General features: G+C 45.7%; 1 protein-coding gene across 1 annotated transcript in view; it reads right to left on the bottom strand.

The window, feature by feature from the left end:
- Positions 1 to 22,072, bottom strand: part of ALK (ALK receptor tyrosine kinase) — a 678,810-nt gene that overhangs the window by 477,175 nt on the left and 179,563 nt on the right. Inside the window, exon 2 of the mRNA XM_034659705.1 lies at positions 12,457 to 12,576. Coding sequence (XP_034515596.1) covers positions 12,457 to 12,576 — 120 coding nt within the window. The remainder of the gene's footprint in view (positions 1 to 12,456; positions 12,577 to 22,072) is intronic.

Genomic DNA, 22,072 nt, shown 5'->3' with positions numbered 1-22,072 from the left:
GATGTTGGACCTGACATTCCTCACTTGTTGAATGGTGGTCTCTGCAGTCCCACCCAGCCCTACAATCTTCTCCTATGTTTCTATGCCCATAGGTCTTATTCATTAACTGACCTTAATATCATCAGGATTGTTTCTCGGGGATAGAGCACAAGACCTGAGATCTGACTCCAAGTCACTCTCTCCCTCTCTCTGAGCACTGGCCATCTCAGTAATCAGACTAACTTCCCAGAACTGCTAGAAGGACTCAATGGAGTGATGCAAGTGCTGGGAATAGAGAAATTCCCAACACACATTAGCTGATTCAGAATTTGCACAGCCATGTCCTTTCTGAGCACCGTTTCTTGTTTACTATCAGAAATAGTATTTACGTGAGCCATTTTACCTGATGGCAGATGACCATTGCTTGGTATTGTGTTGTCCCATGTGAAGGCTGGCATGTCTACCGCTAGGTGATATTCACAGAATTAAAGGCTATTAGAACTTGAAATGACATTTGAGGTCAACTTCTTCTCCCACTGGACAGGTGAAAAAACCAACAGCCAGACAAGGGAAAAGACAACCCCAGGCTCATGCAGCTGGTCAGAGGGTCCTTCCCACACAGTGCGGAGGGCACTTCTCCTGGGCGTGGAGGCCTTTTTGAATGCCATCCTCTCCGGGCAGCACCATGCTCGGGCCAGGCTGAAAGTCAGACTTACTGAATCACCAGCTCTCACTTCCTCAGGTTTGGCTTACTGGCACATTTAAGCCGTGGCTAGACTGCTTCAAGGGTGGCGTATATAGATGCCGGAGGAGTCCCGATGAGCCTGGATTGTGTATTCACAAAGACCCACGTGAAGCATCATGCACGTGTGACAACTGTCTTACGAGTGGCCTTTAGACGTCATATAACAGAGCTTCATGTTTGAAGCCACAGCTTGTTATACAGAGCTCCAGAAACCAACATTCTCAAAACACTGGCAGTCCTTGAGGGTTGTACCCAGCTCCAGGGAAGTCCCTTGGCTGCCACCAATCCTGAGGCACAAGGTGGAATCACCTCCTTTTCTCAAGGAATTCTCCAGAACTTCTCAATCATTGACCCTCTGAGTGATGAGGGACCTTTGGGACGATCTGACACGAAGAAACAGAGGTCCAGAGTGAGTACGGATGAAAGTGGGTGGGTTGCAAAGTTGGTAGTAAAATCTGGTTCCTAACCATTATTATTGTTCTCAGCTCTAACAAAAAACCAAAATAATACCTTCAACAATTAGGAAAATTCTCAAAAATTTAGACTGTGTTTTTCTGGAATAAGCTAGCAAAAACATACATGGCTTGGTTTCAAATATCTGCCAATGATTCGAAGGCTCAAACTGTTTCCAGTAAGACTTTCTGGCTTCTCCCATCCTAGATGTACTCTCCTGCCAACACGTTGCTTTTTGATGGTTGCTGGAAGCTCTGGGCCAGAGAGTAGGTCTGTGCATAGGCCAGAAGCTATGATAAGAACAAAGGGAGGAAAAGCAGGGGCCTAGGAGTGAAAGAGGGAGACCACTAGAGAATTCTTGGAAATTTCCAAGCTCTGGGCTCATCAGCCTTATGCTTTTGGGCAATTCATTTAACCACCCGAGTCTTGGTTTCCTCATGTATGAACGTGAGAGATTTATCACAATGATGCTGATAAACGTAATAATACCTGCAGTGATGATCAAATAAGGGAATGAATGTGGGCACGCTTTCTTAATTAGGAAGGACTGGGACTATACATGCATGTCTTTCCACCTTGGTCACGCTGTGCCTCAGATTTATCACCAGGAGCCTTGGAATGAGCTGGACTGAGTTAACCTTGGAGGATCCAGGGAGACACTGACTAGAACAGGCATCTTTCTACCTTGTTCTGTTTGATATCAAAACCTCAGCAGGCGCCAGGCTGTCTGGAGAATACTTAGCCGCATAGATGCTGCATGGGATCGGGCTGCTCAAGGTGAAGGCTTGGCTCTGTCCCTTTACTCGCTGCATACGGGGGGCAAATTATCTACTCCCTCTGCCTCAATTATTTCATCTGTAAAATGGGGATGAAAGCAGGGGCCATGTGAGGAGGACTAACTGCAATGTGCATAGCAAGTGCCCAGGATGACAGTGAGTGGCACACACTGATTATTAAATTTGGCCGTCACTGCTGCTCTGCAGGTGGCCCCAGGGGTCAGCCAGAGCAAAGGGAGCTGAACAGGTGCGTGTCCAGCACCAAGGGCAGGAAGCTTGAACTGTGTCTAGCCGTGTGGAAACTCCTCACTCAATCCTTACTTTTCAACCCACTGATCTAACTTTCCTTTGGAAGTGAAGTCACACTAGACCTTGAGTAAGAAGAGCTGTGTTCTAGACACTGGCTCTGTGCTGTGACCTCAGGCAAATCATTTAACCTCCCAAGGCCTCGGTGTCCTCATCCGAAAAATGAAATGGTGGAATGAAATGATTCTCAGGTCTCTTCCATCTCTACCATTTTAAAACCAATTTCCCTTTTTGGGCAGATGGCCAAAACAAGCTCTCAAACTTGGCTCTAGCAGCTGGTCAGCAGAACCCCAAGAGTCCTGACTTCCAGCCAAGGCTTGAATGATTAGGGGCTTCTCCTCCCCCTTGCTGCGTTATCTCCTAAAGGGGCACTTAGCCCACTAGTTACCTTTGATATTAATCTTCCAGCTGCCACCAACATCTGGTCACTTACTTCATCATAAGACTACCAAACCTAGCCCCTGCCTGCCCCCCCTCCCCGCCCATAACCACTACTCATTTGTCTTGGGGCCCCAGAACTGAAATCATTCACTTCCTTCCCACCAGTTCACTCCCTAGAATGCATCTGGGAACCAATCACCCAATTCAAGACATCTGTTTAGTTCACTTATAATCAAGCTGCAGCAAAGAAGGGCCAAGTCTCCTTCAATCAATCAATTATATAAACACAGCCACAAAAGAGGCTCAAAGAGGGTGTGTGTACAAGCATGCCCAGGATGGTGGGAGACAGGCACAGAAAGCTTAATTCTCATTTCTCTCATCTCTGGCCAAAGCAATGTTGTGGATGGAAGAAATGGGACTCGGCTCTTCATCCCGGAACAGAAAATTGAAAATAATTAAAATCCCAGGCATTCTGAAGTTAACCAGCCCAGCCCCCTCATTTTACAGATGGGAAAACCAAGCCTCAGGAGGATGATGTGACCTGGCCAAAGTAGCAGAGCCCAGGGTCTGGGCAAGTAAGAGAGCTGAGACCAGAACCCAGATTGGACTTCCAGTCCAGTTCTTCGCCTGTGATCTCCAGAAGTGTTCATGTAGAACGTGGAGACTCTAACCAAATGAAGCAGACCCCACAGAACACGGTGAGAGCTGAGTAGTCTGTCCACTGCTCAGCATGACGTCCACACAAACGGGATCATCCCTAAAAGCAGAAGGTTGGTGGAGAGCTCTGAGCAACGTGGCACCCATGATAACCAGAGGAGGCTGATGGTCATGCGGGCTCTCAAGCCCAGAACGTGTGAAATGATCCTCCCCACTTACTCTTCTTGTCTCTAATGACCAGGATCTGCTGGGTGTTGGAGGTTACCAATCATGGGGCTCCTCCCTGATACCAAACTCAAAACACAGACCGATACTAGGCTGCCCTGGCATGGACTCTGTGCCCTCCGGGGACTCTCAGTCCAGGGTGAGGAGTTGGACTTCTCACGCCTGATTCTCACAGCTGGAAGACATGGCGGCACCATGATGACACAGAACAAGAGACTTTCCGCCTGAGAGGACCAGAGGCTCACAGAGGAGGCGATTTTAGGGCTGCATCTTGAAGAACGAAAAGATTTGGACATGGTACAGGTTTAAGCTAGAGAACGTGTTAAGAACAGAGGAAGGAGTAAGGTTATTCCAGGCAGGTGGGGAACTCATAGTGCTTCTTCTAGCGTAGTTGTATGAATTCTGAAGCTGGGCTGCATAGGATTAAATCCCAGCACGGATAGTATCATGGTTAAACGTAAAGTGCTTTCAGGTTCCAGAGGGCAAAACGAGGGGTTTAAAGAGTTTTAAGGAAGAACTTTCTAGCAAAGGAGAGCCAGGCCGCCAAAATGCAGGCTATCGGCCTCTCACTGGAACGGGTCTCACTCCTCTTCAGAAGGTGTTAGCGAAGCACCTGCATTCTGGCACGTGGAACTCTGTCCTCACAGTCAGTCCTTACAGCGATGCTGTCAGTTAGGAATCATGACCATTCCCATTTTCCAGATGACAAACAGAACCAGGGAGTGGTTATTGGCTGAAGGTAGTGAAACACACAGGAATCGGAGCTGGAAACAAATTCCACATCTCAGATCCCAACTTGATCTTCTTCCCCACCGTTATGTGCTTTGCTTTCAGACAGAGGCTGGAAAAAGGCTTGCCTGGATGTTACAGAGGACATTTAAATAGGCAACAAGGAGGTGAATATTCGGAAGACCCAAATCTAGTCCTACTGTCTCTGGACCCCAGATCTTGTTTTTAAGATACTCTTCATGTGATTGTGAGGTAACAAGACTGGCCCCGGCTGTGGGTCCTTCCACACCAGGATGGTATCGACCCTATACTGATGCAACCTGTAGGACATCATGAACCTGCTGGATGGATGGAGACCTAGGACCTAAAGTGATGACATGGATAAAGCGATAGACAGGAGTGACACGTGAGGAAATGCTTTGCAGCCCAAGTACTGAGAATGTACGAACCATCACCCACGCATCTGCTATGGAGGCTTAGATGTGGGCTCTTCAAAGCAGATGACCTGGATTTGAATCTCAGCTTTGCCACTAGCTCTGGGCAGACTGCTGACCTCTCTGGGCCTAGTTTCCTCATCTTAAGATGAGGCTATTTGACCAGACTACTGTGGGCCCTGACAGCTCACAAATTCTAACAAACCAAATCATTCTAGGCATCTACTCAAATGGACTGGGTAAAGTTCTATTAATCTGAGGTCTCCTCTGGCATACATTTTTGCATCTGAGGTTGCTCTTGACAAAACATTTCATTTTAAAAAGATTTCCTCTCATTTTTCTCACTCTTGATCAGTCACTTTTCTGCATATGTTTTGGACACACGTCTTTCTGGGCTGGTTAGGAATGCTCTGTATACAATATCTCAGACGTCCCAAAGCTGTCAAAACAAAAACTCCTCAGTTCACTCATATCTGCTGAATATGCTTTTTTAGATTGAGGAGAGAAAAAATAAGCCTGCCCAAAGTAGTTAATGTCATAGCTTTTAATTCTAAACCAAAGTATGTCCAACCCAGAACCTGCTTTCCCCTTAGACCTCTATCTTTCCTGAAACCAGTCAATATGATTTTAGGAATAAGAGGGCTGGTGAGAACATCCCTACCCTTTACTAAAACAGAGATCCTCACGGGTTCTGGGTTGGGAACTGAGAGAGCCGAGTAAACTCCTATTTTGCCCCTGGATTTTTTGGCAAATGCTGCTATTTCATCTAGTGTATATTTATCAAGAACCCAATTGAGTACAAAACACTGGCTTAATCACTGGAAATGCAAAAGGGAACAAAATGTGGACTCCTTGACCTCCAAGAGCTTACAGTCTCAGAATCGTGATGATTCAGGGCCACACATAACCAAGATAAGTCACACTAACAAGTGTGACATCAGAAATATAAAGTACTGCAGAAAGACATTTTACAACTTTCCTTGGTGAGAAAATGGGGACAGAATGAGGTCTTCAACCTTGCAGGCTGTTCTAATTTGGGGTTAATGCAGTCACCAGCTGCTGGGAGGGAATGCTTACTGTATGATTTCCAAAAAGAAGCTCTACTAATCTAATAGACATATTATATCTTTGCTAAACTGAGAAGCCTTATTTCCCAAGCAAATCTTCCTATTAGGTTTGATGGATCATCAGACCCAGGGATACTGCACGCATATACAAAAGAATCATACAACAAGCATTTAAGAAGTGCCTTTCAGACGATGTTTGGGACAATCTTAGACCTATGATAAAGTGAACTAGGGTAGAATCTCTATGAGGAGTAGGGGCAAAGAGCTTGGCAAATTGTAGACACTCACTGGATGAGTAAATGTATGATAGATGATAGATAGATAGAAGATAGATGATAGATAGATAATAGATAAAAGTGACTTACCCTTTTTTTTTTAATATTTTTCTCATTGGTCTTGGGGTTTGAGGCCCAACTGAGCTGTCCCCATCTTCAGAACACCTAGCTTCCTATTAGGCCCTCCTTTCCTATGTTTCAGGGAGCTTTGAACATGCCTCTGTTTCTGCACCTGTCATACAGCAGGCATGCCTGCCTCTTCCTTGAGAGTTCTGAATGGAAGGGGGTGTGCCCTATTTGTCTTTATGCCTAGAGCAGAACCAGACATGCAGTTGGTATTCAAAGAATGTTTATACCCATCCTCCCATTCTCTGTGGTGTCAGAGACACAGAAAGGGGGAAATGATGCAGGCAGGTAGGGATACAGAAACTACCCTCAGTGGGGAGGTCAAGATTAGACTGGGCATCAGGGAACCACCTGCTCAGGCAGGATTGCTGAGACCATGTTAGCAAAAGAAAGACAATGGGGACAGGAGACCAGACAGGCCTGAGTGATCCTTTCTACATTTGTCTCTATCTCTGTGCGTCTCTGTCTCCATTCCCTCACCTGTCTCTTTCTTTTCCTTTTGTCAGTGCCCTTCCCCATGTCTGTGACAATTGTTTTATTTTGTTTGTTTGTTTTTTAGAGAAAGGGGGGGGGTAAGGGACAGAAGGAGCATCTTAAGTGAGCTCTGTGCTGAGCTCCATGTCAAGCTCTGCGTGGGGCTCAATCTCATGACCTTGAGATTATGACTTGAGCCAAAATCAAAAGTTAGACACTTAAGGGATTGAACCACCCAGGCGTCCCTGTGACAACTGTTTTAAATGGTTCTCTTTTGACTTGCTTTTCTTGCCTTTGTGTCACTTGGTCAATCACTCTTCTATCTTTTAATCCACCTGTTTCCTTTCTGCTTCTCTTTACTCAGTCTGCCACTAATGGAGAGAGAAACTGTTGATATTTATTGAATGAAACTATCTGTCTTCATTTTAAAGATAACAGATATGATTAAGTGGAGCATTTTAAATAAATCTTTTCTTGAAACACCTAAGCCATCTGCTTTTTATGTAATTTTCACGGATTGGGTTCACTGGCCCCTAGCAGGTCAGCAGTCCTCAGACGTACCCTGTTCTTGGTGGCGTATGACCACCAGAACTGCTGTACCCCTTGGGGCTCAGTCTTTTTGGTGAAGGAAACCACAGGCCTTGTGCTCACCGTGTTGTAGATTAAAATACAAGAGTATGGACAAGGAGAGAACTTGACTTCCCAATTCAGTGGAGCAGGGTGGAAAGAGAACACAAAAGGGCCTAGCCTGTCAGGGCAGAGGAATTGTTAAGAAAGCTTTCAACCATGACAGTGGTCCACGAGGGAACTGAGAGCTTCTTTTCACTGACACCAGGCCCTTGAGGGCAGAATAGTTGATCACGTCCAGCCACATTAAAAATGTAATTTCAGAAATGTGATCAAACTGACTTCCTGCCAGAGCTACGAAGCAAATCCCAGAAGAGGCTTGTGGGCTTTTTTGTTTTCCATTTTTGATTCTGTGGTAGGTTAATTTTTTTTTTCTTGAGAGAGAGATATGTTTAATTTACCCAGTGTTTTCAATCAAAGAAATTGATACATTAACAGCACCGGTGGTGGTGGTAGTGGCAGCAGGGAAAGTAATTAAAAAGCCTAATTTTTCTCTCTTTCCAATAGCACCAGTCCTTAAATTGGATGGGTCTCCATGGGCTTGAAAATAGACAAAGTTTTAATAGAACTTTTATTTAAAGTCCAACAATGGCTTTTTGTGTCCTGACGCTGGGTGTTAGGAGAAATCTTTCTTTGCCAGGAGTCCACGATGTAGACACTGGGGGGCTGGAGGGATGAAGGACTGTATTACTTTCTCAGGGCTGTCACAACAAAGTCCTATAAACAGGGTGGTTTGAAATAACAGTCATTTATTCTCTCACAGTTCTAGAGGCCAGGAACCCAAAATCAAAGTATTGTCAGGGCTATACTCTCTCCAACAGCGTTAAGGGAGATCTGTCCCATACTCTTCTCCCAGCTTTTGGTGGTTGGTGGCAATCCTTGGCATTCCTTGGCTTGTAGATACATGACTCTAATCTCTGCCTCCATCATCACATGGTGTTCATCCTGTGTGTCTGTGTCTATGTCTCTGTTTTCGCTTCTCGTAAGGACCCAGTTATATTAGATTAAGGCCTCCTCTAATGCAGTATGGACCCAAATTGATTATATCTACAAAAACGCTATTTCCAAATAAGGTCATATGCACAGTTACTAGAGGTTAGGACTTCAATATATCTTTTTTTTGGGGGGGGCACAATTCAACATAACAGGGACCACAGTCCCTGGTAGGGAACACAAGAATGCCCACAGTGTCCACGTTTGGGAAGAGATGAATTAACTGGTCTGCCTGGGATAGCCACAGTTTGGGGACATCAAGTCTCGGTTCTACAGCTACCTAGATCTTGGGTATCAGACTGGTCACTCAGTCCAAACACCAGGTTGTCTAGGAAATGAGAGCCCTCTCCATGGAGGGAAGACTTCATCTTTGAATTAACTCTGTGTTATGGTAGAAATAGCACTCTAACTTGGAGTCAGTCTGGGTTCAATCTTGTGTAACTGCTGTCCTGCTCCATAATAGGAGCATGTTAATAAAACTCTTTGGCCCTCAATTGACATTCTTATGGACATGGGATATAAAATAATGGGATATAAGACATGGGATATAAAATTCATAACAGGCTTCAGTGAGAAAGAGGTGTGAAAGAGTTTGGCAAAGTATCAACGTCATTGTTTTTCAATAAGTAAGAACTTTCTCTCTCCTCCTCATCTGGGGCAGAACCTTTGGTTATAGTACGTTGTACATGTTGATCTTATTCTTCCCACACCCAGAGTGGGCAAACATGAGTTAAAGTGGGCAGGACGCCATCTGCTTCTGGAGCTCTAGAATTGAAGGTAATACAGCCCCCAGTGGCCTCAATCTCTTAGCACCTGGAGTGACCAGGTGGAACAGATTTTTATCTGGGTGGGTAGTGAGAGCCCAGTCCTCTAGTCAAGCCTATAAATAAGTCTTAAGGCACGAGAGATGATGATAAAAGGAGGAAAAAAAGTCTTTCTTTAGATGCCCCCACCTCCTTCAAAGGCTTGGGGCAGGAATGTGTAGCTCTTTGCTTGTCAATGGTGAAATTAGCGGGCTGCTGTCCTTCGAGACAAGAAGCGAGAAAGAGCTGGAATCTGATACCAAATGCCACTGACGAGAATATATTTTACACAACATAAAAGGACCCAACGTAAATTAGGAGAAATATGGGAAGACTTCAAAAAGGTAGGTCAAACTTTTTCCTCAAGCAGATAATTACAGGCTGGGGGTGAGTAAATCTTGTTAGCCTCTCTCCACCTCTCCCTTCTCATAAAACATCAGTGAAAAGAAAGCCACACTCAATTCAGGACTGGACAGCCTGCCTGACAGGGCCGGCCGGCCACTGTCCGTCACGATGCCTGTGGGCAGGCTGTTGCCACCCCCCTCTCGTTGCCCCCTCCTGTGTCCCCCCCTCCAGAACCCCCCATCCCGCCTCCTCCCCAGAATGCAGGCACCAGGCTCCACCACTCAAATACCCATGTCAGCTTGCTGAGACTTGGTTACTTCTCACTGTCTGAAGAACTATCCCTTCAGGCGGCAATTTTCCAGTCAAATTTCTCTGCCCAAGTTTGAGGCCTTAAAATTAATGAAGTTGTTAACATTTCTTAAAATGTCTTTCACGGCAGTTGAAAGGTGTGGATTTATCACCAGTGAGCCTGCTGGCCTCTCTGGTTCATAGAGACATGTGGGCTGAGCCCCCACAGACGCCCTTAAGGGGACAGGAGTCTTGGCCTTCAGTGCTCTCTGTGTTCCGGGATTAGCCCCCAGAGGCCCTCGCTATGGCAGTGGGCCTAGCTAGCTGCCTGCGGAATTATTTCTCTGGCCTCTGAGCCCTGAGAGGGCAGAAGCAAGTCTTCCCTACTATGTATTTGTAACCCCTCTGCTATCCGGCACTGGACCAGGCACAGAGAGGTGATGGTGGAGGCAGGTGGGTCTCAGCTGAATTAAATATAGTAAGATAGGCTCGGAAATGACCCCTACACTCAGTCATGGAGCCACCAACCCAAAATCAGTTCTTCCCACCTTGTGAACCAACAGCAATAATGGCATTGCCTTTTGCATCTTCATCCAGCCTTCTGGCAATGTCTGACCAATGGTTTGGGTCCTCTCATCTGCCTAGAAGGCAATTCGCGAGGATTCTAGGCCACAAGGAGAGTTTGAAAAGGATCTTGGGAATACTCTTGATCTACACTTTTGCCCCAAGGCAGCATGCCACTCTGCCTCACATTATAGTTAAGAAGAGTGAGGCCCAGCGAGAGCAAGTATGTGTGTCAGGGCCAAGCAGCGCTAGGCAGGCTTAACAAACTCCCGTGGCTTTCTCCTTTCAACCTTCAACCTCTTTCCGGATGTTCTACAGAGGACAAATGCAATGTTCTCGGTGTCATGCAGTAGGCAGACCTGCCTTTTTTTGGACATTCTGCATTTTATAAAAGTTGTCATCCTGTGGAGATACTGAATGACTTTGAGAGCAAATTCAGAATGTTATCCAAAGACCGGTTGTATCACAAATCTGGTTACAAAGCAATAACGATACAAAGGACCAGATTTCAATTATTTATAGACACTTGCCCTTATCACAAAATGACACTCAATGTCTGGCTTAAATAAAATCAAGAAGTAATTCTTATCTGGAATCTTCTGACAACTACTGATCTTCCTCTCCCACGAGGGAGGCTTAGGAGCAGCAGGAAACATCCCAGCAGAGTGTAATTCTATACCGCCCTAGGGCTTTGGATGCATTTATTTTTTTAAGTTTGAAATGAAAGGTACAGTTAATATGAACCAAGACTAGCTGCATTTATGCATGAGGGATGGCGGTGAGTGGAAGATATCTGTTAGGTTCAGTTTTAAAAGCTCAGGTCCAATGGCAGAGACTGAGCATCAGGAATACGTAAATATGCCCAGAAGGGAATCTAGAACTTAGTGCTATACCAGGTTCATAAATACTTAATTGAATCAAACTTCACGAGTAAGTTCCATCCCTGGAAGCCTTTTATGTTCATTCATCATGCACGAGCCTATATGAGTGTCGTCTATGTGATACGATAAAGTGGGGAACCAACACTGCTGAGTGCCTACCCTCATGGGGTTCACTCTAGAGAAGTTCAAGAGAAAAAAAAATATGTCCACCTGAAAATACATCAGCTCTTTTCCAAACCTGCTCTTTCCTCTGCAGAGGCCCAGCTTCTATAAGGTGTTAGAATGTTCACCGTTAGCACAGAGAATGAGGAATCCTATACCATACAAATATAGCCTCCTAATGGCTCCTAGACCAGGATGTAGCAGGCTGAGTGGGTGGCCCCCTGGGAGCATAAGTGAATGTAAGGGGAGAATTCTGGTTTCGTAGTTAGAGAATCCACTCTGTGCCATCTTATTAAGGTCAGTTTGTACATCTGTGAAAATGGGATAAGACCCGGCCTCCTTACTTCTGAGGTGGTTGCAGAACCACATGAGCTGAACTAATCTCTAAGAACATGTCCAAGTACCTTTAAAGAGCTACCCAAATGTAAGGAAGTCACTTCAGGGGCCCCAGAAGACCCGTGACCTTCAGAACAACAATCCTTTCTCAAGAGATCACTGTCATTAGAAACACGCATGAGTTAGAACCCTGTATCTATGTAATATGTACCCTCCTTACTACCCATCACTGGCCTATCCCAATCCCCCACCCCCCTCCCCTCTGAAGCCCTCAGTTTGTTTCCCAGAGTCCATAGCCTCTCGTGGTTCTTCTGTTTACCCCCCCTTCATTTTTCCCTTCCTTCTCCTACCGATCTCCCTGCTATCTCTTATGTTCCATAAATGAGTGAAACCATAGGATAATTGTCTTTCTCTGGAGCACTGGGTGTTATACGCAAACAATGAATCATGGAACACTACATCAAAAGCTAAGGATGTACTGTATGGTGACTAACATAACATAATAAAAAATTTTTTAAAAATAAGAAAATTTAAAAAAGAAGAAAAAAGCCCTGTATCTAGAAACCACAATCAAACTGCAAATGAGTATGGCATCTAATGACTGGTCAGGGGTGTCAGGAACACTATGCACCATGAAGGCTCTGAGTCGGGACACAGCAGCAACAAAGCTGTTGGCTTCCTCTATGACAAAGAAAGCAACTGTGGATCTGGAGAGGCCAGGCCTGGCTGGAATGTGAGCCAATGGAAGACAGAGGACACTAGAACTCACAGACCCCTTAATTATGAGGTGGTGACTGTATATCACATCTAACTATGAAAAATACACTTACCATATCGACTACGATGAGAGAGGAAAGGGAAGGAATCTTTCATTATCCACGTCAGATTCCATGCGAAAGGCTCAGGAAGAGGAGAAGGCAGGCTTGTCGGTGACTCCAAGGAGCTGCGACCTGGACATAAAAACAGAGAGAACACTGACCCATGTGCCTGAGGTGCGTCTGCTAGCCGTCACTCATATGGCTTATAGAAGAAAGTGTGTAAGGGGTTTTCACGGCATCCACTGGAAAATTAGAGGAAAAAAGACTGACTACTAGTAGACTGAATGGACCTCAGCACCTCAGTGCACATTTTCTACCAAGGCAACCACATCTAAGAAGTCTGAATCTTGTGACCAACGCCCCGCCAAACATCTCTGGGAGACGAACTAGAAGCCAGGCTATTTAATGGCTTGATCTAATAACTCTATTCAAAGTCTATTCTGCCTATAAGAATTTGCACAATTTTATAGAGATCTCCAATTCATCTCTTCCAGATAATACCTCCACTCTATGTTCCGACTTGTTACTTGTGTTGTTTGCTTGGGTTATTGTTGCCTTATCAATGAGAGGGCTGAAATTGCACTCAGAAGTTATGAGATTTTGACAATTATGTAATTTTCGGGGACAAAAAAAGCTAGGTGATGGGCTTTCCCACAGCCAACAATCCAGGGAGCCACAAAGGATTAAAGTTCTGATTTGCATGAGAGAAAGAAGAGTTGAGAGAAAAGGAGCAAAAGCAGCATTATTCCGTTGCTTAACAGTACCTCAAGTGGGTTTTGTGTGGTGAAAAGTAATTATAATATATCTACAAATCAAATGAACACACGGTACAAGCTCTTATGCAGTTCTTCCCCGAAAATCCCCAACTCAATCACTGTTTGCTAATGTTTGATGGCAGGCAAAGCCTCTCCTGTTAAAGAAGGAACAGCTTTTCTGCTAAAGTTGAGAACTAGCCCTGTTTTGTAGATAGATGTGTAGCAAGATTGCGTGTGGGAAAAAGGGAAGGAAGGGGACTAGGATTTCTTCTGCAGCTTCCATGGGCCAGGCACTTACGCTGGGCTCCTAACCCACATAACCCACATGACATTCACAGTGACTCTCTGAGATAAGCATTATTACCCCATTTTATAGATGCAACAACTGAGGCTCAGAGGGGCAAATGATGGAATCAGGAGCTGAACCCCAGTTTGCCTAGTATCAAAGGGCCATGTTTCACCATGGGCCGGCTGGTTTGGTACTCAAACATAACTCTTAAACCACCTGGAGGGACTTGGTGAAGACAAAGAGGAGGAAGAAGAGAAAGAAGAATAGGAAGGAGCAGTAGAAGCCTTTTTCCAGCCTGCCTGCTTTGTAATTTCTTCCAGATCACCTTCCGCAGCAGCTCCTTCAGGCCCTATTCTCTTGCCTCCAATCCCTTGTTGCCTCGACCCTTCTTCACATGCTTTGGGGAAATAACTGCTGGGTGACCATGGCAGTCTTGTGTCTCCAGGCCCCTCCACTGTGTTGTCGGCTGGCTCCCTGCAGCTAGAACAGGATGGACACTCTGTGGTCACCTTCCTAAAGGAGACATCCGTATCTCTGCCTTCCAAAGATTTGAGTTGGAAGGGCTGGCTCCTGAGTACCTAGAAAGGGTTTTTGACTTTTCTCCTCCATCTGATCTAAAGAAATCAGAATTGAATTGGCTGGTGCCCAGAGCCATCTTTCTGGTAACGTTTCTACATATGGCTCAGGGGAACATGGGCTGAAAGGGGTCAGGAGCTCTGCTAATAAGTTTCAGAGAGAAGCTGTCTCATGTCACCCTCATGTCAGCTCTGTTTTATAGAATGGGCAATGGGGCTGAGAGACATCAGGCCCGAAACCACACAAGTCTACTTGGGGGCAGGACTGAGGTTTATCAGATTTTTAAAAAATTAATAATATGAATTGAACACATACGGACCAGGCACTATGCTAATAAGCACTTTAAACGGGTGATTACATTCACTTCCCACAACAACCTTTTGAATGGTACTATTATTGGTCCTCATTTTGCAGCCAGGGAAATCGAGGCCGAGGGAAGTTAGACTCTTGGACTGTGGCCACATGGACAGTAGGCAGGAGACCAGAGCCAACAAACCAGGTTAACCCGATGCTATAGCCCACGCTCCTTCTACCAACCTTCTGGACCCCCATAAACCACTACGGGAGGTCCTGCAGCTCTCTTCAGGCCCCCATAGGGCAATGGCTAAGGTCAGGGGTCACCACTTAGCCTGCTCCAGAATAGGGCAACAGTGTGAGGGCTCTCTGAACTCATGACAGCCAAGGCCCTGCAATGACCTCCATGCGAGTAACAATTTGCTTCTCTAGGTTTCAGCTCCAACTTCAAGTAGTTTTGAAGCAGAAGGAAGATCAAGCCTAGGCAATATTTTCCCTGCTTCCAAGTGAGGTCATTTTTCTTCCCCACACAGTTTGGGAATGGTACTAACTTCTTCCTGGATGAGAAGCACCAAATGGATGGCAATAGACTTCAGGAAGCACTTAGGAATCTATGCGTGGGCACAGAATGGCAGATGACTTTTCTTATGGATAAGGGCCAGGATATATACTGAGGGATAAAAAATATCTGAAATCATTCAAAAGAAAGGGCTCCGAGGGCTGAGTCATGGCCCAGCAAGGAGCCACAGGCATCACTGTGGGTCATCCCTAAAATAAGCTTAAAGCATTTTCTATCCCCAAATGCCAATAAATTGTTGGGCATCTTCAAAGAGGAAGAGCGGAGAAAACGCAGAAATACGGATGCTGCCCTTACAGGAACTCCTACAATTCTTGCCAGGAGGCTGGGCTTCCGTGGTTCCCAGAGGGAGACAGGTAGTGATTTGCTGCATGTGGTGGGGGCAACCAAAAGGATGGGCCTCCTCACCTGAAAAAGTAAAGACCAAGAAAAACACAGCCCACATAGATGAGATTGTTTTTGCCAAAATCTGAAGCATGACACAGATATGAGTTCTAGCCAAAGTTCACAGAATATGCATACATTTCAAATATAAAGAAGAAAGTCCTGCATCTGACAAGTGCAGAGAAGTGGATCTCAGTTTCCTGTGTGTCCTCTCTCGGCCCCATCCTCACCCTCGGTGGCAAGGGGGGTTTCCAGCACAGAGAAACACAGATGCCATGAGATGCAATCCAAAGGAAGACAATGGATTGATTTTGGGGGGTTTCCCTCTGAACATGTGAGGATCCAGAGTGAAATGGGCCTTGTCAGCATATTCGTATGGGGCGAAGGGGTGAAATGAGACCCGCCAGCTCCTGGAATCTGGAAAGAGGGGTGGAAAGGAAAGGAGAGGGGAAAGCAGGAGCAAGGAAGCTTCCAGGGGCCCAAGCAAGGCTAGCCCATGACAGCCGAGACCACCACAGGAGTGAAAAGTACGGAAATGCGCTCTGGACTGAGGGCATTATGGGTTGGCTGGAGGTAAGACTGTTTTAGGCTTGTCTGTTTGTGTTCTGGTGGTATCCTAGGCCTTTCCAGGCACTGCAGGATGTCAGCGCAGAGTGAACCCCCCAGCCTCGAGAGGCTCCTTTGTCCACCATAGATGCCAGGTCCATCACTGTAATACCTCCCTTGCAAACAACCGCAGCCCCTCTGCCTCTTTCCTCCTTCACAGTGTCGTGAGCAGCTGAGTGTGGTGGTGGGAGAGGAGGGGACCACAAGGGAAATGCAGCACACACCATAATGCTGACCAGTCTGGCTTTGAATTCGCAAACTACTCTGTGAATTTCTCCTTGTGTGACAAGGAAATATGCTCAGCATTTTTTTTTTTTTTTAACGCTAGTGGCCAGGGGATGGGGATGTCTTTGTTTTAGTATTTGACAGTTGTTGAAAGTTGGGGAGCTTGGGCCTTTTCTCTTCTCCATCTAAACTCACTCCCAAAGTGATCTCATCCAGTTTCATACCTTTAAATACCACCTATATACTAACACTACTAGATTTACATGTCCTGGCCCAACTTCCCTAAACAGCAACATACATATCCGACTGCAGTTTGAAATCTCCACTTTGTTGCCTGATAAGTATCTCAAACGTAACACGTGCAAAGCTAAACACTTGAAGGTCTTCCACGTAAACTCAGGTGTTCCCATTTCAGAAAGTGATGACACAACTCTTCCGGATGCTTAGGGGAAAACCAGGAGGAATCCTTGACTTCTTTGTTTCCCCACCCTCGCGTCAATTCCTCAACAGATCTTGCTGACTCTCCCTGAGTTTTACCTCATTTCTCTCCCATTGCCTCTCATCCTGAAGACCGCCATACACACTCCCAACTGGCCTCCTGCTTCTACAATTATTCACTTTCAGGGTGTTGTCCACACAGCACTTAGACTGTCCCTTCAGCCCTGAAACAGCTCTCACATGGCCTGCGCTGTGGGCTAGCCCTTGACGGCCCCACACGATCTGGCCCCTGGTTCTCTCTCTGACCTCATTTCTAGCCATTTTCCCCCTGCCTGTGGATGCCAGTTCTACAGGCCTCCTTGCCATCCCTCAAATTCGCCAAGCAAACCCCCACCTCAGGGTCTTTACGTGGGTGGTTCTCTCAGCCTGGAAAGCTCCTTACCAGAGGCACATAGCCATTCCCTCTCTCCACCTAGGTCTCTGCCCAAAGGTCACCTTCTCAGAAAGATCTTCCTGATCAACCTTCCAGAAACAGCACTCCCTGTAAACCACTCACTACCCCATCGCCTGCAGTCAGTATTTCTTACAGTTACACCCACTTGGTTATTGTGTATCTCCTGCACTAGTCGCAGATACACCCCCATGCCGGGCACATAGTAAGCACTTGGTAAGTATTTGTCAAATGCATGAAACCAGAGTCCTCGAGAAAACTATCCACTCTGGCACTTACTAGCTGCTGGACTTCATGCTAATCACATGCTCTGTGGAACCTCCATGTCCCCAAAATGATAAGACCAAGAATAATGTGTGTTTTACCAACCCTCAGGGTTTTGTAAGGGCCAGACAAGCTAACGTGTGCATGAGCTAGTCTTTGAATATCATTTATGCCACTCTTGAAGTTTCATGCTTCTTTCTGCTTCAGAATCCAAAATGAATGGGCATCTTGGTTCCTTTTCTATGTCTGGGGATCTCAGACACGATGTCCAGAAATCAAAAGTGCTCCCAAAGAGCTGTTTCTGTATTATTCACCAGTTAATTATTAACTCTACCAACTGTCCACAAACTTTACAACTGCCAATATCTTTATTTCCAGTCTATTTTACATGTCTCGCTGCGTGTCTATTTATTCCTAAGCCAATGTACATAATATAGTAAATACATCATACTCACCTCAGTATAAATAATAAAGAGCTATTTGTGTATGATGGTTATTTATATAAATGCCCTGGGTTCACTAGCAAGCATGTTTTACAAACCTACATCAATAAAATGTAAAAATGCTTCTATTCTAAACACTCCTTGGAACCGCTCCTGCCTTGCTTCATACACGTTTTACTTATTTATTTTCCTTCCGACAATAAAACAATCAGTGACAGCCTGCTAGTGTTCCTCCCTTCTTTGAAAACACACTTAATAATGCATTCTTTTACAATGATTTTTTGTCACACAAAGCAAAGCTTAATGTGGTCAAATAAATAGTGGTCCTAACGTCGAATGGTGGTGGTGAGCAGACCCAGCAAGGCAGGGCACGCAGGGCAGGTCTCCCGGACTGCTTTCTGGCTGCCCGAGGGAGTGGATTCCTTACTCACGGGCTGAGCCCGCACGTGCCTAGCCCAAGAGACCCTCCCCGTGAATTTGCATGTCTACTGGAGTCAGCGGTGACGGTGGAGTTGTAACAGGCAGTTCATCTAGTCTGAACAACAGGGATGTGATTTTCAGAGAAAAGACAGAGATGTGCAGATATGTCCTTTGTCCTAAACACACAGACCTCCCACACCTTCACTAGGCCTGGAAAATTAGGGGGTTGAATCAGCTGTTCACGAAGGTCCTCTCCAGTTCACACATAGCTGATTTGCCACGGTTTGCTTTCACATTTCCTTCCAGCTGGCTCATTCAGAGAGGGGCTATTAGTGTCAGGGGTGGAATTTGAATGGAACTCAATGGCCCCAATTCCACCTTGTCTTTCTCCAAGCTCCACTCCCACTCTGCTAGGAAGGTTTGTGCTCTTTCTTCGCAGCTCAGGTCCTGAAGCAAAAATTATCTCCCATAATAGTCTCTTGTACTATTGAAAGCCAGTTTCAACACATGTGTTTTGTCTCTCCCCAACCCCAAAAGGATTCGTGTGTAACTGCTGAGTTTATTCAGCGGTGAACCATATTTGTCAGTCGGGAAAAGCAGGCATTAAGGAATACTGAGGGAATATAAAGGAAATTATTAGGCTGGTCCCTGCCCTTGAGGAGATGGTTACCTGCAGGGTATACCAGACCCACGCCAAAAAGGGCATCACAGAGGTTTCTACAAAAACGGCTAAAATGTGTAAAGTTGAAGCCTTCCTGCTTCTGCTACTACCGTACTTTCTCGGCTGTATTTTCCACTCAATCCTTTCACATTCTGTGATCTCTAGGACACGTGTCTTCAAGCTTTTGCCTAAACTGCTCTCTGCCTAGAACATCCTTCCTTAAGAATTGTCTTCCTAAACCCTGCCCTTCCTTAAAGGTCCAAACCAAATCCCTCCCTCTCTGAGGTTCCCCATCTTCCCTGAGCTTGAGCCCCATCAAAGCAGTTGAGCTGGGATTCAGAATGGACCAACACAAAACTCAACTGAGGGCATCTCTGGTTCAGTCAGTTAGGTGTCTGCCTTCAGCTCAGGTCATGATCTTGGTGTCTGGGATCAAGTCCCATGTCCAGCTCTCTGCTCAGCAGGGAGTCTGCTTCTCCCTCTCCCTCTGCCCCACCCCCCTGCTCCTGTGTGCTCTCTCTCTCTCCCTCCCTCAAATAAATAAAATCTTTAAAAAAAAAAAAAAAACCTCAACTGGGCCCTCCTGCCTCATTGACCACCAAGACTAACTGCCATTCAGGATAGTGGTGTTTAGATCCTTTATCAAATGTTACTCAAACTACCTTGGTTGTTCATGACAACAGAGGATAATATGTTGATTTCACCCACAGATCTCAAGCCCACAGATTTAGAAGAAATTGGGGAAAACTCATAGGGCTGTTGTTCGGTCTCATGTAGGACATTCTTCCTAGGGTCAAGATTAGGGTCAAATCAGGGGCACAGACCTCAGGTAGATCCCAATCAGTTGGGATACCATGTTTATCTAGGCCACCAGTGACTCCTAATTCACGGTCAAAGCCAGATGATGAAGGCACTGTGACGTTGGATGTTGCCCCATTCAGAATTTGTGTTCTAAGCTGCTACATTTTGACCTATCTAGAGATGACATCAGCATCCCAAGCAAGTGCTCAGGACTGGCCTGTGAGCCCTACAATGCTTCTCTTGTCCTTCAATCCCTGCTCCAAGTATACTTGGTCACTGGTCCTACCTGTCTATCCAGGGTAGGCTCGCTGGCTTTCAGTCACAGAGGAAGACCAACTGGCATTTATACTAATTCACTAGAGCAACAGGGTATCATTCTCCAGGTAGGCTGATTCTTCACACACACACACACACACACACACAGAGAGAGAGACACACACACCCCAAACCTGACAGGGCAACACGATTATCTGTTCCAGGTCCATTTCTATGGCTTTCTCATATTCTACTCTTTATGAAATTTACTGCATTGTGATCTCAAGCCTATTTTCTTCCCCCCAAAACACACTGAGTAGAATAATAATCAAAAGGAAGACTTTGAACTGCCACTTGTGATCTCAGGGAGCTTTACCAAGCACTAAATAATTAATGTACTGCAAGTGACACAAAGACCAGGCAGCCTGGAAAACCAAGTCAATGAAAGACCTCGTGGAATGAGGGGGTGCCTACAGGAATAAAGGAATAAAGACCAACCACCGGACCCAGTAGTCCCTGTGTGGGTTGAACAGGAAGCTACAAACTTTCTAGGAACAACTGCCTCTTCTCTTGACCTGATGTTTCAAGTTGGGAAGGGACAGGGTCCAGGGTAATCTCTGTAGAGGGCATGGCCCCCTTTCACAAGAAGAGGTGAGTTCCAGCACAGGAGAGAGGATATTTTAAAAAAAATTTTTAAAAATAATTATTTATTTATTTGAGAGAGAGAGTGTGTGTGTGTGATGGCAGGAGCAGAGGGAGAGGGAAAGAAACAGATTCCGCTGAGCACGGACTCAATCTCATGACCCTGTGATCACAACCTGAGCTGAAATCAAGAGTCAGACGCTTAACTGACTGAGCCACCCAGGCGCCCCCAGGAAAGTGGATATTAACTACTTACACAATCACCATGATTTCTGACTCACTGATGCCTTTTGGAATCATTCATCTTATCATCCCGACAACCATCCTGTTAGTTAGCCCTTTTTACAGATGAGAAGATTGAGGCTCAGAAAACACAGCTGTCCTACACAAGGTCACAGAGCTTGTATCAGGATAGAACATAGAACTGAGGACCTCTGATATATGCACTAATGAGAAATGCCACTCTCCAACACAGACCTCCTGCAGATAATGTTGACTCTCCTGGAGAACAGCGACATCCAATTAAACATAGCAGAAAGATTGATCAGATCGTAGATGCCTGCAGCATTCTCCGGAGGATGACAGATTCCCTTCAGGTCAACCAGGAAGGTGACCTAGAAACACACATCTTCAGTCAGGGCAGCCAGCTCGCCAGGGCCTCAAGCTGCACCTGCACTGTTTCCATGGCAACTACCACCAGGTCTGATGCTTGGCCCTTGAGATGGGCCTTGGCTGGTCCAGGGAGAGGATGCTTGGGATGGGGGGAAAAGAAGGGCAGAACACTTTCTACTAACTTCAGTCCTTTCCATCTCTATCTACTTGTCACCATCTCATTTCAGGAAAGAGTCTATCCTCCAGGAAACTGCACTTCAAATACCATTTCTCAGAACAAAGACCTCTCACCCATGGCTGGACTCATTTCCAGAGAATGGAAGCAGAATGCCTGAACAGGCTGGTGTGCTAAATAGGAGACCCAGGTTCCTGGGAGCAGTGATGTTACCATATGACCTTGGGTAAGCTACTTAGCCTTTTTGAAGCTTTGTTTCTCTGAATATAAAACAGAAATCATCATGCTTCTCCACCCAACTTTACGGATGCTCTGAGAATTAATGAGACAGTTTATACAAAGCCCTCAGGCTCTTTTGAAGAAAGACACACTAGAAATCCTTGGGCTGTTACCAAGGGGCATTGTCATGATGACACATTTTAAAACATATTTCACCTGTACTACTAAAATAAACTCAGCTTGTATTAAAATAGATAGGCCAGTAGCCTAATTTGCTTCTCCCTGTTCTGATGCTGCACTTCCTTTTGGCTTCCATTCATCTTGCACTGAGAGCCACCGTGGGCAGTGTTACCCTTGACCCCTGTGCGGAAACCCAGGGTGAGAGTCGGGAAGAGCTCTAAAGACCATTTGTCTATGTCTTCCCATCACATATACGAGGAAGTTGAAACACAGGGAAGGCCAATGCTTTACCCAGGGTCATCTCACTAGGGAAAAATCAAGAATCTGATCCTTTGGCCCTTCATTCTGTGCCTCACCCAAC

Source organism: Ailuropoda melanoleuca, chromosome 4 (assembly GCF_002007445.2).
Source record: "Ailuropoda melanoleuca isolate Jingjing chromosome 4, ASM200744v2, whole genome shotgun sequence".
Classification (NCBI taxonomy): Eukaryota; Metazoa; Chordata; class Mammalia; order Carnivora; family Ursidae; genus Ailuropoda; species Ailuropoda melanoleuca.
Note: the sequence above shows the minus strand (reverse complement) of the source record. Positions and strands in the feature narration are given on the sequence as shown.